At 34.1% G+C, this 14,091-nt stretch overlaps 1 protein-coding gene across 1 annotated transcript in view; it reads right to left on the bottom strand.

The window, feature by feature from the left end:
* ndufs4 (NADH:ubiquinone oxidoreductase subunit S4) overlaps positions 1-14,091 on the bottom strand; it is a 150,191-nt gene that overhangs the window by 29,333 nt on the left and 106,767 nt on the right. Inside the window, exon 3 of the mRNA XM_039758510.1 lies at positions 3,384-3,556. Within this exon, the coding sequence (XP_039614444.1) occupies positions 3,384-3,556 (173 nt within the window). The remainder of the gene's footprint in view (positions 1-3,383; positions 3,557-14,091) is intronic.

The raw sequence follows: 14,091 nt of genomic DNA, 5'->3' as shown, positions 1-14,091 counted from the left end.
ACAATTAAAAAATAAAGATACATTTTGAAATGTGTTTCATCAAAATAACATTAGGTTCAAATAATATTAAAGCAGCAAGAAACCACTTAAACATACTGTATACTGAAGTTATTACATTATCTATTGCTAAGAATTTAAATACAACAGGCTTCTAAATAGAAACAAACTAATAAGTTCTAAAGAGACAAGTATTGATTTACAGGTAGTATAATACTCTTCATGTTGCCATCAACAGGACATCCTGAAACTTGAACCTTACATTTAGAACCCACTCTCTTGACTCTTCTCCAGTTATTTATAAGCTGTATCTCACATGAGATACCCTCTCACTACCCTTTTCACTTTTCTATCAAGTCTGAGGTTAATAATGGGCTTTTCATTAATTTTGGTAAACTTGGAAAATGTAAGCATATACAGTGATCCCTCGCTATAACATGCTTCGACTTTCGCTGCTTCACTCCATCACGGATTTTAAATGTAAGCATATCTAAATATATATCACAGATTTTTCGCTGGTTCGCGAATTTCTGCGGACAATGAGTCTTTTAATTAATGGTACATGCTTCCTCAGTTTGTTTGCCCAGTTGTTTTCATATAAGGGACGCTATTGGCGGATGGCTGAGAAGCTACCCAATCAGAGCATGTATTACGTATTAAATAAAACTCCCCAATGATATAAGATATGCTTCCCGCGCGGTGCTTCACACACTTTAACACTAGAATTACCAGAGCCTGCGAAAAAACTCGTAGATCCGTCCCACCTTAAATCACTTCTTAAAACCGTTCTCACCTCTCCGCCAGCATCTTTTGTTAATCTAAATGTGCTGATAAAGAAAAGTTGCAAGTAGCCGGCTATTCCATCCCCTACTGACTTAGAACGTGCACAAACTTCTCCCAACTCATGCCTTGATTGATTATCTGGGAGTGAAGTGGAGTTTTAGAGTGGAAATAATACATCATTATTTGGAATACACGCATTTCACGTGTGTTCCGTTTCTACTGTAATCCGTGTAAACACATTTTTAAAACAAACGTTTTATATATTGTAGTAGTAAATGACAAAATGTAGGCATAAACTATATAATGTATGAAGCCTGAAGTCCAAATATCAAATTAACAGTTTCACAAAAGGTACAAATATAACAGAACAAGTATGCTTTTATTCAAAAATATAACTGCAGAAAAAACCCGCCTTAGCATGCCACATTGACACATACTTATCAATCCAAATCCCTAAAGCAGATTCCATCCGGACTACCGACTTATTACGTCCACTTACAACTCGTTTTGCGCTCTGGTTAAAGGACACTGTGGATGTAGATCTTATATTCTTTTCCTACTTTTTAAATAAAAAGAACCGTGGACTCATTGATGTCGTAATGGCGGCCTACAGCGATGTAGCTGTTCTCTTCCTTCATCATATCCAAAGCTTTTACCTTTTTGGCAATTGTTAGCATCTTCCGTTGGTGCTTGGGCACGGTCCCTGAAGCAGTAGCACGAGCAGGTAGTTTTGGAGCCATAAACAAAATTGAATTCGCCGCTCCGTCACTGAGCCAATCAGCACACAGGAACTTAAACGCGTGCTCTGATTGGGTAGCTTCTCAGCCATCTGCCAATAACATCCCTTGTATGAAATCAACTGGGCAAATCAGCTGAGGAAGCTTGTACCAGAAATAAAAAGATCCACTGTCAGCAGAAATCCGCAAACCAGTGAAAAATTCACGTTATATATTTAGATATGTTTACATATGAAATCCGTGATATAGTGAAGCTGCGAAAATAGAAGTGCGATATAGCGAGGGAATACTGTACAGAGGTTTCTTAAAGCACTAACCATTATTATTATACACATTATTATATGTGTGGTGTTTGTGTTTGCCCTGCAATGGACTGGTGCCCTGTCCAGGGTTTGTTACTGCCTTGTGTCTTGTGTTAGCTGGGTTAGGTTCTAGCACCCCCACAACCCTGTTCAGGACAAAGTGATTAAGAAAATTACATTTAAATTATGGGCAAAAAAGTGACCTGTATAAAGTAATATCACTCTCTGCTTGGACAAATGGAAGAACAACGATTTACAATTAATTTCAAATCATACTTGTACTTGTACCTGCCTGGAGAGTTAACCCGTATGCCTGCCATTTAAATCACATCTAATTTTAATGTTTTATCATGTAAAACAGGTTGGATACTCAGTACAGGTCGCTCTCTAGAATATTCGTATGTTACGAGCCTACACCATGCTCATCTTAAAAAGGAGAGCTCTCATGAACAGTATTTTCTGGTTAAAGGTCTATTAATGTGCTGTTCTATGTTCATTAATTCTTTGCCATAGTTAAAATTCAAAAATGTACCTATAAGACTTAGTGCAGAACCTCAGTTTATTTTTTTATTGCTTTTTCATTGATTTCCAGAAAATGTTAGATTCTCGTTCATATTAACACTTAATGATAGCTACTTGGGCTGTTACGTATTCTGTTGATCTCCATGTTAAACCAAAACAAATGCAAATTGCAATCTACGTTACATTAAAAACAGCAAGACATCTATTATGATACATTATCTGAATCTTTCTGAATAATCAGTGTTGAAGTCTAAGGATGTGTACTATTAAAAGGTGGAATGTCAGTGTTGAAGTCTAAGGAAGTGTACTATTAAAAGGTGGAATGACTTTCAAAATATGAAAAGGAAATTAAATGTTGTCTTAGTGTTTACGCTCAATCAGTTATAATCACACACTGTATACTCACTGATAAGAAAATCAAGAAGGAATAAAAAAATAGCATGCAAAAACTGGACGTTTGGATTTTCAACTTAGTCAATTGGTAAGCACCAATATTAGCAGTATTACGTTGCAAATCAATTGGTAATGCTGGAAGTACAAGTATTGGAGGTATTTTCTGCAAAAAAAGAAAATTATAAAATGAAAAAGCAAACTCTTTTTTGCAATTTCATTTTCAATGTCTGTGCACAAGAATGCTGCAGTAATTAAAATGAAAATGAAATAACCCCATTTGTGATTTTACTTTCAAAGTGTACGTGCAATAATGCTGCAAAAATTATATATAAAATGAATTAAACACAGTCAAAAGTAAGAAGTATTCTATCGTCTGAAGTGGCTCTACAGCTATTAAGGACAAAGAATTGAGGAAAATCGAGGTGCAAAGCTCTGCCCATTGTCTCATTCTATTTGCATGTTGAGAACTTGAAAATGAAAATGCAAAGTGGAAATGTGTTTTACTTTTCATTTTTGCAGCTTCATTGCTGTTCAGGCTGAAAATAATATTGCAAATGGGTTTGTTTAATTCTATAATTTGAATTTTCTTTTTTGCAGAAAATACCTCCCATAGTAGAAGAAGCATCAGCTAGAAACATAAATTACATACGTTGATGCCCAGCCCATCAAAGGGTTTTCCCAGCGTTCCCGTGTATCAAACTCCATTTTCCATTTTCGTGTGTTTTGAATTCCAGACTGCATTGCATTGCGAGCAGACACAAAGATTCGTACTTTACGTGTTTTAATGTGTTCTTCAGGAACCCCAGACAAAGAAGAAATGTCCTAATGGAAAAGAAAAAGGAACAAATAAATATTAGGTGCATTTACTCACTTACCATTTGAAAAAAAATATAGTGCACAATTATTTATTATACTGTATATTTATCTGTGAAAAATGTACTTTCATTCACAAATATAGAGTAACACATATAACTCAGATGTACTAAAGGGCTTAAAATCAAAGAATAGTAATGTTTATAACTTAAAATAGACTCATGCCATTGATTAAAACAGAAAATTGAAATATTTATATCTAAGTGCCTTTGAAAACTAATCTGCAATTAGTAGAACATGTTAAAAATATACAACATATGCTTGTTCTCTGCCTTGTGCTTGATGATTGCTTTAAAAGGCTCCAGCTGCCCTAAGACTATGCTCTGGATACGCGGGTTTGGATGGCTGGATGTACATATAAGTCAACAAAAAACATCCTTCCTTAGATTAGAAACTAAGGTAAGGGCATAAAAGAGATGTCTATAAAGTGAAGTTTACTTTTATAATGTTTCATTTAAAATTATTTTAATTAACAGTCACAAATTTTTGAAAACTGAACAATTTATTTTTTTAGTTATTACTAACTTTTTAATTAAGACCAAGCCTGAATACACAGATTTTTTTTTTGACTATTTCAAAGTTACCTAAAGGACCATATTGCTTCTAACAAAATAAATAATAGAATAATCGTTTATCCTATAAAGCCATATGACAACAAAAAAGAGTTTATCTGTTGGTTCTTCACTGCATTTTATCAATTGTACTGTAAATTCCTTTCAAAGGGTACTCACTATAAACAGTACTGTATAAACTAACATTTGATTAAAGCTGAACAGGGAAGGTTATAATGAAAAACTTTTTATATAAGTTGGTGAAAAAAAACTGTCTTTTATTTTTATTTGACATATAAATACATTTTAATCCATCCATACATCCAGTTTAAAATGTAGTTTGGGCACAATGCAGAAATGATCATTAGATGGCAAGGCAGCACAGTCCGAATTTAGAGTTGCCAATTAAACTAACATGGGGAGAAGGCACAAACTCTTTACAAACATTGTCCAGGCCAGAAATCAATAGTCACCACTCTGCTATAACAAAGCCACAACATTAACCATAGTACCACCTCATTTCTTCTTCTTCTTTTCCTCTAATAGTCTTAAAAGAATGAAGTAAAGACAAAAAAGAAGCAGTTCTTTAGAGCATTTAACCATTTGGGTTTAATGAAATTCCACATAACACATAGCCTGCCTGTGTGTGCAGCAACAACTTTCCTTCTAGTTTGTTTTAATGACCTTTCTTTAGTCTACAATTCAAGCAACAATTTTTGTTGAGTAAAAAAAAAAAAAAAATTTTGTTACATTTTTATTTCAGTAGTAGTTTTAGCTGTTTGTATGCCTTTTTGTAGACAAGAATAGGGTGTGGTTATTGTCTATTCTGTAAGCATCAAGAGTGAGGCAAAAATGACACATGCAGTGTTTCAGTCTAAAACTGGACACACTCACACACACAGACCCACTCACACATACATTTACACAAAGACCACCTGTTTGATATTATCAGTCAACCAAACACACTAGAGCTGTCAGAGCAAACTTCACTATTTGAATATAATTTGACTCTTTACAAAATAAATTCTTATTCAAAGGCAAATACTGGCTTTTGACTATAAAAGGATGGTCCTTTATTTTATTTCACACTAATTTTGGCATTATGTTACTCCAGACAAACTATGCTGCAGTATTTGCATGTGGTTTGCACATCACAATTTTTAATTGTTAGTTTCTCTTGTGTTTTATAAAACAGACTGACTTTTCCACCACACTGCTCTGATTTTTGCTTAACTGGTGTAATTTTAAACAGATTTTAAACAGTTCTCTAACACCCTATAAGTTATCATTTTGCCCCTGATCCTGTTCTGTTTCATGCTCGTCACCGAGAGTCCTGATTTGCTGTTATATAGTATTACAACTGTTACACATTCACTGTAGCAAACAAAGGCTGCTTTCCTTTCTCATTAGACCCTGTCCACAAAGGCGCTCTGAGCAACCTAGTCGTTTAAGTTGCATTTTGTGGTGGTACTTAATTGACTTAAATATTACGTTACATTCATATTTATTTACCTCTGTTAAATGCCAGCCCAGATTATAGTTTTGTGTATTTACCTGTGGAGGCAGTTGTTAGGCAGTCCATAGCGTTTTTAACCTATGGGGTTTGAGGTTCATTCTTCATTGGATTTGAGAAATATGGATCAGTTGGTTTTATTATACCTGAACCTTGACACCCTTGTTTTAAAAATCTTCCTGATATGGTAACATAGGTAGAGAAAACATTGCCACAGCTACTGGGTTCAACCTCTGACTGCACAGCTTGTGAAAAAAGGAAGCCTTTGTGTAATCTAGGAAGAAATGCAATGATTTACTCATAAATTCTTTATGTCAGTTTCGAGTTTTGATTGCATTATGCAGCTGATATAGCACCGTATTACATGCTGGTCAACCAATATGCAAGTCAGTATTAGCCCTGAAGAGAGACTACTTGTCACCTTGAGATAAACAATATACAAACAGTACTCACGAATGCACTCACCCATCTCCATTATTATTATCATTATTTTGTTGATAACGTGTGTGTGTGTTTATGTATATACATACACAATATAATTTATTTTTGTATAGCCCAAAATCACACATGAAGTGCCCTAATGGGCTTTACCAGGTCCTGTCTTTAACAGCCCCCCAGCCTTGACTCTCTAAGAAGACAAGGAAAAACTCCCAAAAAAACTCTTTTAGGGCAAAAAAATAGAAGAAACCTTGGGAAAGGCAGTTCAAAGAGAGACCCCTTTCCAGGTAGGCTGGGCGTGAAGTGTGTGTCAAAAATGGGGTAAACACAACACAAGTAATCCTCAATACAATATAATAGTGCAATAGAAGTATTACAAATACAGAGCAGAATTCAACAGTAGATGATATTACATATCATTGACATTATGTAGACACACACACACACACACATATATTATATATATATATTTTTTTTTTTACAAAAGTGTGGTTCATTGTCATGCTATTTTACAATATGATTCAGTGGTTTTATTGAATTTATGAAGCATCTTTGGAAACGCATCATGAGTAAAATTCAAAACACTGCAGCACCCATAGCAGCATACAGGTTCCAGAGACAATCCTATCTTGTCACCAGCTAGGGATAAAAAGAACAAGAAAGAAAAGATAAAGCATCTGATTTACATTGAGGCATTTTTTTTCTGTCAGGAGTCCTACAGAACCAGAACTAATACTATGTGGAACTATGTTCTGTTCTTAAATCAAAGGAAATTGGATGAAACCTATAATACACCGATAGGAGTGAGAATAAAAATAATAGTTCTGCGCATCGCTCCTGAATAGAACTCAAATGAATATAGAAAAAAATTAATTTGAAGTCAAAAACTGGCATTCCATTGTAAATGAACAGTTGTTTGATTTTCCTTGCACTAATCTTAGCATCTTATTACTTCCGACACACTTTACAATGTTGCAGGGTTTTACAGATTTTTTTTGCACACGACTTTCAGGATAAACATATTTTGAACAGTTAGCTTCTACAGTATATTCATTAACAAAACAGCTTTCTTCTTCTTGATTACAATCCTTCACAACTCATTTTGGGAAAACGTTTTCTATACCACTGTTCTGTGCTTAGATCTACTGTCACAGTAATAACAGAAATTAAACAATTCTCCAGTACTCTGCAACTCAATCTTTAATATGAAATTGCTGAAATACTACTGTATTATGCTAGGACTATTAAGTGTCCATCACAGCATGAAAAAAATTGGCTTCCTTTTGTCATTAAAGACAATGTGAAGCTATGTGAAAAGATATGTGAAATCCACATTTCTGATTTTCATTGTGTTATTGTAGCAAAAATATAGAGCTTTAAAGACTCTCTTGAGTGTTATATTTTGTTTGTTACCTCAGCCGACCAGCAGCTTAGCTGAATTATGACTTGACACATAATGCATGAAACGATTGAGGTGCAACAAAAACAAAAAAGCCCTATATTACATTTTTTCTTCAACTGTAAAGAAAAACGATGATTCAGTTTAGTCCCACCCCAACGTATTAAATTGGATTACACAAACTTGATTTTTATTTTTATCTAGCCATGAAAGTATCTACAGCTTATAATTCTTCTGTTAACTTAGTTATTACCCAATAGATGGTCAAACTCATTTTACATGTGTTTTGTAAGCTGCTCTGAATAAATAACGATAATGGGAAGGAAAGTAAAGACTTGCAGTGTCTTAAATTATAAAGGAAGTCCCGGGATGAAGAACTTTACATTTTCACGCCTTTAGCAGCAAAAAGTAGCACAGCTGGAAAAATAAGATATAAATAAAAACTGTTCAGTGTGTTTGAGCAATCACAAATTATGTTTGTTTTCTTATGTACATTATGGACAAACAAGTATTTTGTCTGGTTCCATTTTTTCTTTGGGTATCTCTCTCTACCCCTACAGTGAGTCCGATTTTTGTGAAGGGCTAAGTCTCAATTATTTTTTACGTGTATCCTTTAAGAATTACTGGGCGAATAATAAGCAGCTTGTGCTTTACAGAGGCACCACAAGCAAGGACGTGAAAATATTCATAAATATGGAAAACTGTATATAAAGTACAAATATGCATGTAGCATGTTTAATATTATATGTGAATATACTTTTTAATATGAATATTCAAATCCATATTTGGCACAAAATATTAAATAATTATGAAAATCATTTTATTGTCCTGCCCCAGTGAAGAAAAATTACCATAGCCATCATCACAGGTTTACGAAAGCCACATTTCTGCACTAAGTTCAATATCAGGTGTTTGTCTACTTTATTTCAAGTTATAAAATGATCACTTGCAGAAGGCGAACCGTTAGGATAAGTTGACTTTTACTCTTCTTGCTCATACCATGTTAAATGTTTTACAAACATAATCTTCTTTTATAAAGAAAATGAGGTTTACAACTATGACACTCTTCACATTGTTTACAACTGACACAAACTAGTGTGCAACAAAGCTATATGAATAAAAAAAATTTTAAAAAAAGTATTTAGGCACTGATAATTTAAAGTATACTTGTAAACTTCTTAATAAGTTAGATAGTCACAGAGACATCTGACTACTTTACACTGCTCCTTTACTAAAAACAGGTATCACAAAATTTGGAAATGAATGTAAAGAAGACAACTACTGAAAGAAGGGTTTGTGCAGTCCCACTGAAATATGCCACACAGCCTTAGGTTAACAGAAAAACAAAACTAAAATAGAAATAGTTTTCACAATACAGGGGATCCTCGGGTTACGACACAGTTCTGTTCCTACAACAGTAATGTAAGCCGAAACACATCCTAGCCTAAGTCACTTACCCATCCTAACACAATTGCAAAACTATAATCTAGAACATAAAAACACAACTAAGCCACAGAAAAAGGAAAATGACATAAATATACTGTATTGTACACTGTACTGTAGTAACAGAAAAAATGCCAAAAAATGAGTGTTAAAAAAAAATTCCTTACCTTTATTCCTGATCTGTTTACAATGTCTAATTTCACTTCCATCGTTATGGCTTTCCTCTTCTTCGAAGCACTAGCATCTGAAGACTCTGACTTTCGTTTAGGAGCCATGATAAGGGCCAAAAAGTCGCCAAACAAAGCAACCAAACTACATCGCCAACTCCCTCACTCATACGCCATGTTACTGCATATTCTTCCGCTGTGCACAACCAAACTAGGTCGCCCATATAGTCTGTAAGTAAGCCGAAACACTCACATCTCAATTTTTTTTTAAAAAGTTTTTATGGGAGTGAGCATTGTAAACTTGAAACGTCGTATGTTGAGATGTTGTAACCCAAGGACCCCCTGTACTCGGTTCTCTTCCAAGCACAAATCACCATATCCACCAAATTCAAACAGTGGGCACAAGTACATACAAAAGGCTACCACAGTTTCACAGTACTAGCAAAAAAAAAATTGCCACTTAAATATGACTTTGTCAGCAGCATGCAAAAACCAAAATGTTGCTTACTAGAGATTATTTTTTTTTAATCGCAACTAGAAAGAAAAGTTGCAACTATGCCAAAAAATGGAAAAAACCCATGATGTCTTTCTCAGCCTTGCTTATAATGTAGATGCCATGCTTGTCTGAGGGTGTGGTACAATCCCGAGGACATTCTCTTAATTACAGTCTTGTTCCTTTCAGTTACAGACCATGCATTACCACTTCCCCGTCCTTCTTGACCTTACTCTTAAATGAGCTACCTGGCACCATATTTCCCCAACTAGAGAGCCCTTACTGAATCTCTGGGAAAAGAAGTGTTGTAGACTCCTGCCAGCCCACCACAGCCTGACTCCCTCTATCTCTGTCTCTCTTTTGGCTGTCACACAGACACACATTTAGTAGTGGTTCACACACCCTGACATCTTTTCTCTCTGCCTGCCCATCTACCATCCTGAAATATCTCTACAAAAATCTACAGGGGCATCACTCAATCTCTCTTTTGCTTTGTAATTATAAACTTTATGGATTCCAGTAAACCATTTGTTGTTGTGGTACTCTGTCTTTCTGAGAAACTTTTCCTTCCTTGATTTATCACTAGAGTGCCCATGCCCTTAACAACTACAATTTCGTCTGGACATCTCATTACAACATGATCATGGTTTTGCTACAAAATTGTTTTAAACTGCTTTACTCAATATTGACTAAATTCTGGAGAATATATTATCCTGTTTCACAGTAAGAACCCCCTTTACTTGTATTAAATTATCAAACTTAGACTTATAAAAATGACAGTCTATCACTTTCAAGTTAAGCATAGAATGCCATTTTCTTCTCAAGATTCATGTGTGATTTTTGCTAAAAATGTAATGTCTTCAACTATAGTTATCTCATCTTTGGTTCATTAATAATAACAATAGTTATGATATCTATCTATCTATGATAACAGTTATTTTGCTTTTTATCTTATAGTAAAATAGATGATTTAGAAAGTACGCCTGTAATATTCCATCCTTAACATTTAAAATTGCCTGTATGGTCTATGTCTTCATCTTTAAACTAAACAACACTTTTCTCTACTGTGTACTACTTACTATTTCTACTGTTATTTAAACATTAGTGCTAGGCAGAGCCTACTGTCTGTTTATGGCATCATTATGTATAATGCATACTTTTTTTCAAATAAACTCTACAGCTCAAAAGACTTGAATGTAAGCACTATTCTAAGAAAGAAAAAAAAAATCAAAGTTGAGATCTGCTTTAGTATTGAAAAATCTGAAGCTTGGTACAGAATACTGAAAAAGCTCAGCATGATCAGCCATCTAGACTCTCAAGTCTGAATAGACAGATCTCTCACATGCATTCTTCAAGGCTCGCAGGTAGCCAGTGAAGCACAGAGACAAAAAGAAACAAGCTAGCAAATCTGACTCAAAGATATGTATGGGGAGAGGGGAGGAGAGAAGGGGGTTAAGACTGTATGTGAAACCTGCTGATTAGCCCAAAAGAGCTTTGTATGTTGCCTTCAGTAAATGTCTTCAAAAGTTTCTCTGAAATTCTGAAAACCATTGAGAATGACATTTCTGGTCAGCTCTGCAGTCTTTTAGACGCAGTCTTTCTGTTTTTTTACCTTTTCCATTAAATTATTTTGAAAATACATCATTATACAGTATTGTGTATTATATGGGTAAAGGAACTGTATATTAATGAATATTGGACGAATGTATACAAGACAGATAAGCTCCAGCTCTATGCAACTCCGTTCAGGATTAAGTGGCCTTAGAACATGGTATGATATACAAGACAATATGTACAAATATTAAATTTTAGCACTTGATCAACACAAGATAAGTCAGGTTAGATCTGTTTTGATTGTCAAACATAAAACAATCAAATGTGAATCTACTAAAATTAAAATGGTTAAGCCTTTTAACAAAATTTCAGTCTTAACAACAATTTCTCAATATACATACACATTAGTAAAACCAATCCTGAAACTATACAAACGTCATACAATGGTGTGAAAAGAAATTTAGCCAAAAGTGAGCATTATATATGCAATAAAAGGAAAAAACAACTAGATTATCAAATTTAATGCTTGCATTTTCACTGTTTTTGCAAATTAAATTTTTTGATACACCATCTAAGACCAAGCACATAAGACATGTCTTATGAGACCAAAAATGTAGAATGTCAAGCAAATGTTTTGGCATGAATGCAGGAAGGCTAAACCTTGTTGTGAATATTGTGTATAATAATTCAGACATAAGGGAGAGAAACTTAAAAAAAACAAAAAAAAAACACACACACACCACACAAAAAGGAGCTTGGTATTTGTCACAAACTTGACACCTAATGGGCACAGAAGCCCTAAAATTTTCAATTGAATGTGGGCTCCTTTTCCGTCTAGACAAGCTGATTTCTCACACTTTAAAAATGCACTACAACACCCTATTGTGATCATTTACCCCATACAATCTCAGCCAACGCCAAAAAAAGAAAAAAAAGTAACATTTCAATGGCTAATAGCTTGCTTCAGATGCCATCAAAATAATATAAGACTTGAAAAGACCAGGCTTGGTGAAAAGGGGAGGGGTGAGGGGTGGCTGGGAAGGGTAACCTTTCTCTGTGTTAACTTTACATCTGAATTCTTCATGACATCGACTAATGATATTCTTCTATATTTATGTTTCTTTTCTCCCAAAACATAAATGTTATATTATCATTTCAAATGTAGTCTTTCTTTATTGAAATACACATTTAAATTTATTCAAATTTAATTTTATATATATATACACACACACACACACACACATATATATATATATAAATATATAGAGAGATAGATACAGACAGATATAATTTTACAGAAAGCATAAATTAAACATAAATGAGTGACCACTGATTTCTTGTATTACAGAAATTAATATATGTATGTATATATATATATATATATATATATATATATATATATATATAAATAAAATAACAAAAATCATTAACTACTTCAGTACTGTAACTGTAGGTCTAAACAAAGGTTAAATTCCTTACATATATTCAGTGTAAATGTGTGTAAGAGCATATATCAGTGAGGAGACACATGAAACCAACATGAAAACAAACCACAGACTGTACGATTTAAAACATGCATATTCCAGAGCAATAGGACTTGCTGAAAGACCTTTAGTGAACTTACGGCTATTCTTAAGGGAATTAGCAAACAAGCAATGGGAAGTCGGCGACAAAACACAGACAAACCTCCCAGCAAGCTGCCAGCAACCACCCAGGACTAAAAGTCTTACAGGCAGCTCTCTTTTCAATACCAGAATTTCACACGTTTCAATGACCATTACAACTTCAAAGAATCAAATTTTCATCATTGTCCGTCATCTGCCAGTTGATTTGTATAAAAGAGGTCTTCTGCATGAACTCCAAACAAAAGCTGCCTCGCTATCATAGCTATATATCAAGTTTATAAGTTCTATTTGTGACAGTTTTGTCTGTGGTAAATTAGGGTAATACTGAAGGACAGCAGCTGCTGGACCGGAACCACCCTTTTAGCAACTTAGCATCTATTTTAAATTAATAATGAATTACAGCCTGCTCCTTTATCAAATCTCAAAAATGATACTAAACATAGCAATTATTTCCGGTTTCCTCATCTACTTATTTTCACAATACCTACTTGCCACTTAAGAAAAACTAAGTTTTGTTTATTTTTGAAAAACACAAAAAGAAAACTGACAGATCATTCACAAAACATCATCCACCTGTTACATATATGCTTTAATGTAACATTTTATTAAAAACATACAAAGGTTTATCCTTATATTACGTATGCACACAAATATAAGTGCACCCTGTACAAAATACACAAGCATAAATGTAAGCAAATGGATCTAACTATATATCAAAAGCTGCAAGTTGAGCTATGGCACAGTATGTTCTACTGTATAGCCAAATATAACTGATCTTCTATTAACCACTTCCTGAAACATCTTTAACTTCATCCGTCCAATTTCTTAACCCACTTATTCAGGGCAGAGTCATGGGGCAGGTCATGGGGCAGGTGGAGCCTAACGCAGCAATCACTGAGTCCAAGGCAACACCCAGACAGAGCGCTAGATCAGGGTTAACACAGACACAGGGACCACTTTAGCACTAATACTTTATCAAACCTGAATGTCTTTGGGCTGTGGGAGTAAACTCACAATGGAAATTGATTGTTTAGTAAATGATCCTTTGTAGTCAGCATGCCAAAAAATAAGAGTTTAAAAAAATAAAAAAAATAAAAATCAATTTTATCACTGAAAGGATTAAACACCAAAATAAAAGATTCAATTAGAATATTTTGTTAAGTATTAAAGTTATTTGTATAATTATGATTGAAATGTATATTATACATAGAGTTTGCAGGTTTACTTATAGTAATGATTGGTTGAGTTATTCCATTGTTTTGTAACAGGCATATTAAAGCACATGGATACAACTATATTTT

The sequence above is a fragment of the Polypterus senegalus genome, chromosome 7 (assembly GCF_016835505.1).
Source record: "Polypterus senegalus isolate Bchr_013 chromosome 7, ASM1683550v1, whole genome shotgun sequence".
NCBI lineage: Eukaryota > Metazoa > Chordata > Cladistia > Polypteriformes > Polypteridae > Polypterus > Polypterus senegalus.
Note: the sequence above shows the minus strand (reverse complement) of the source record. Positions and strands in the feature narration are given on the sequence as shown.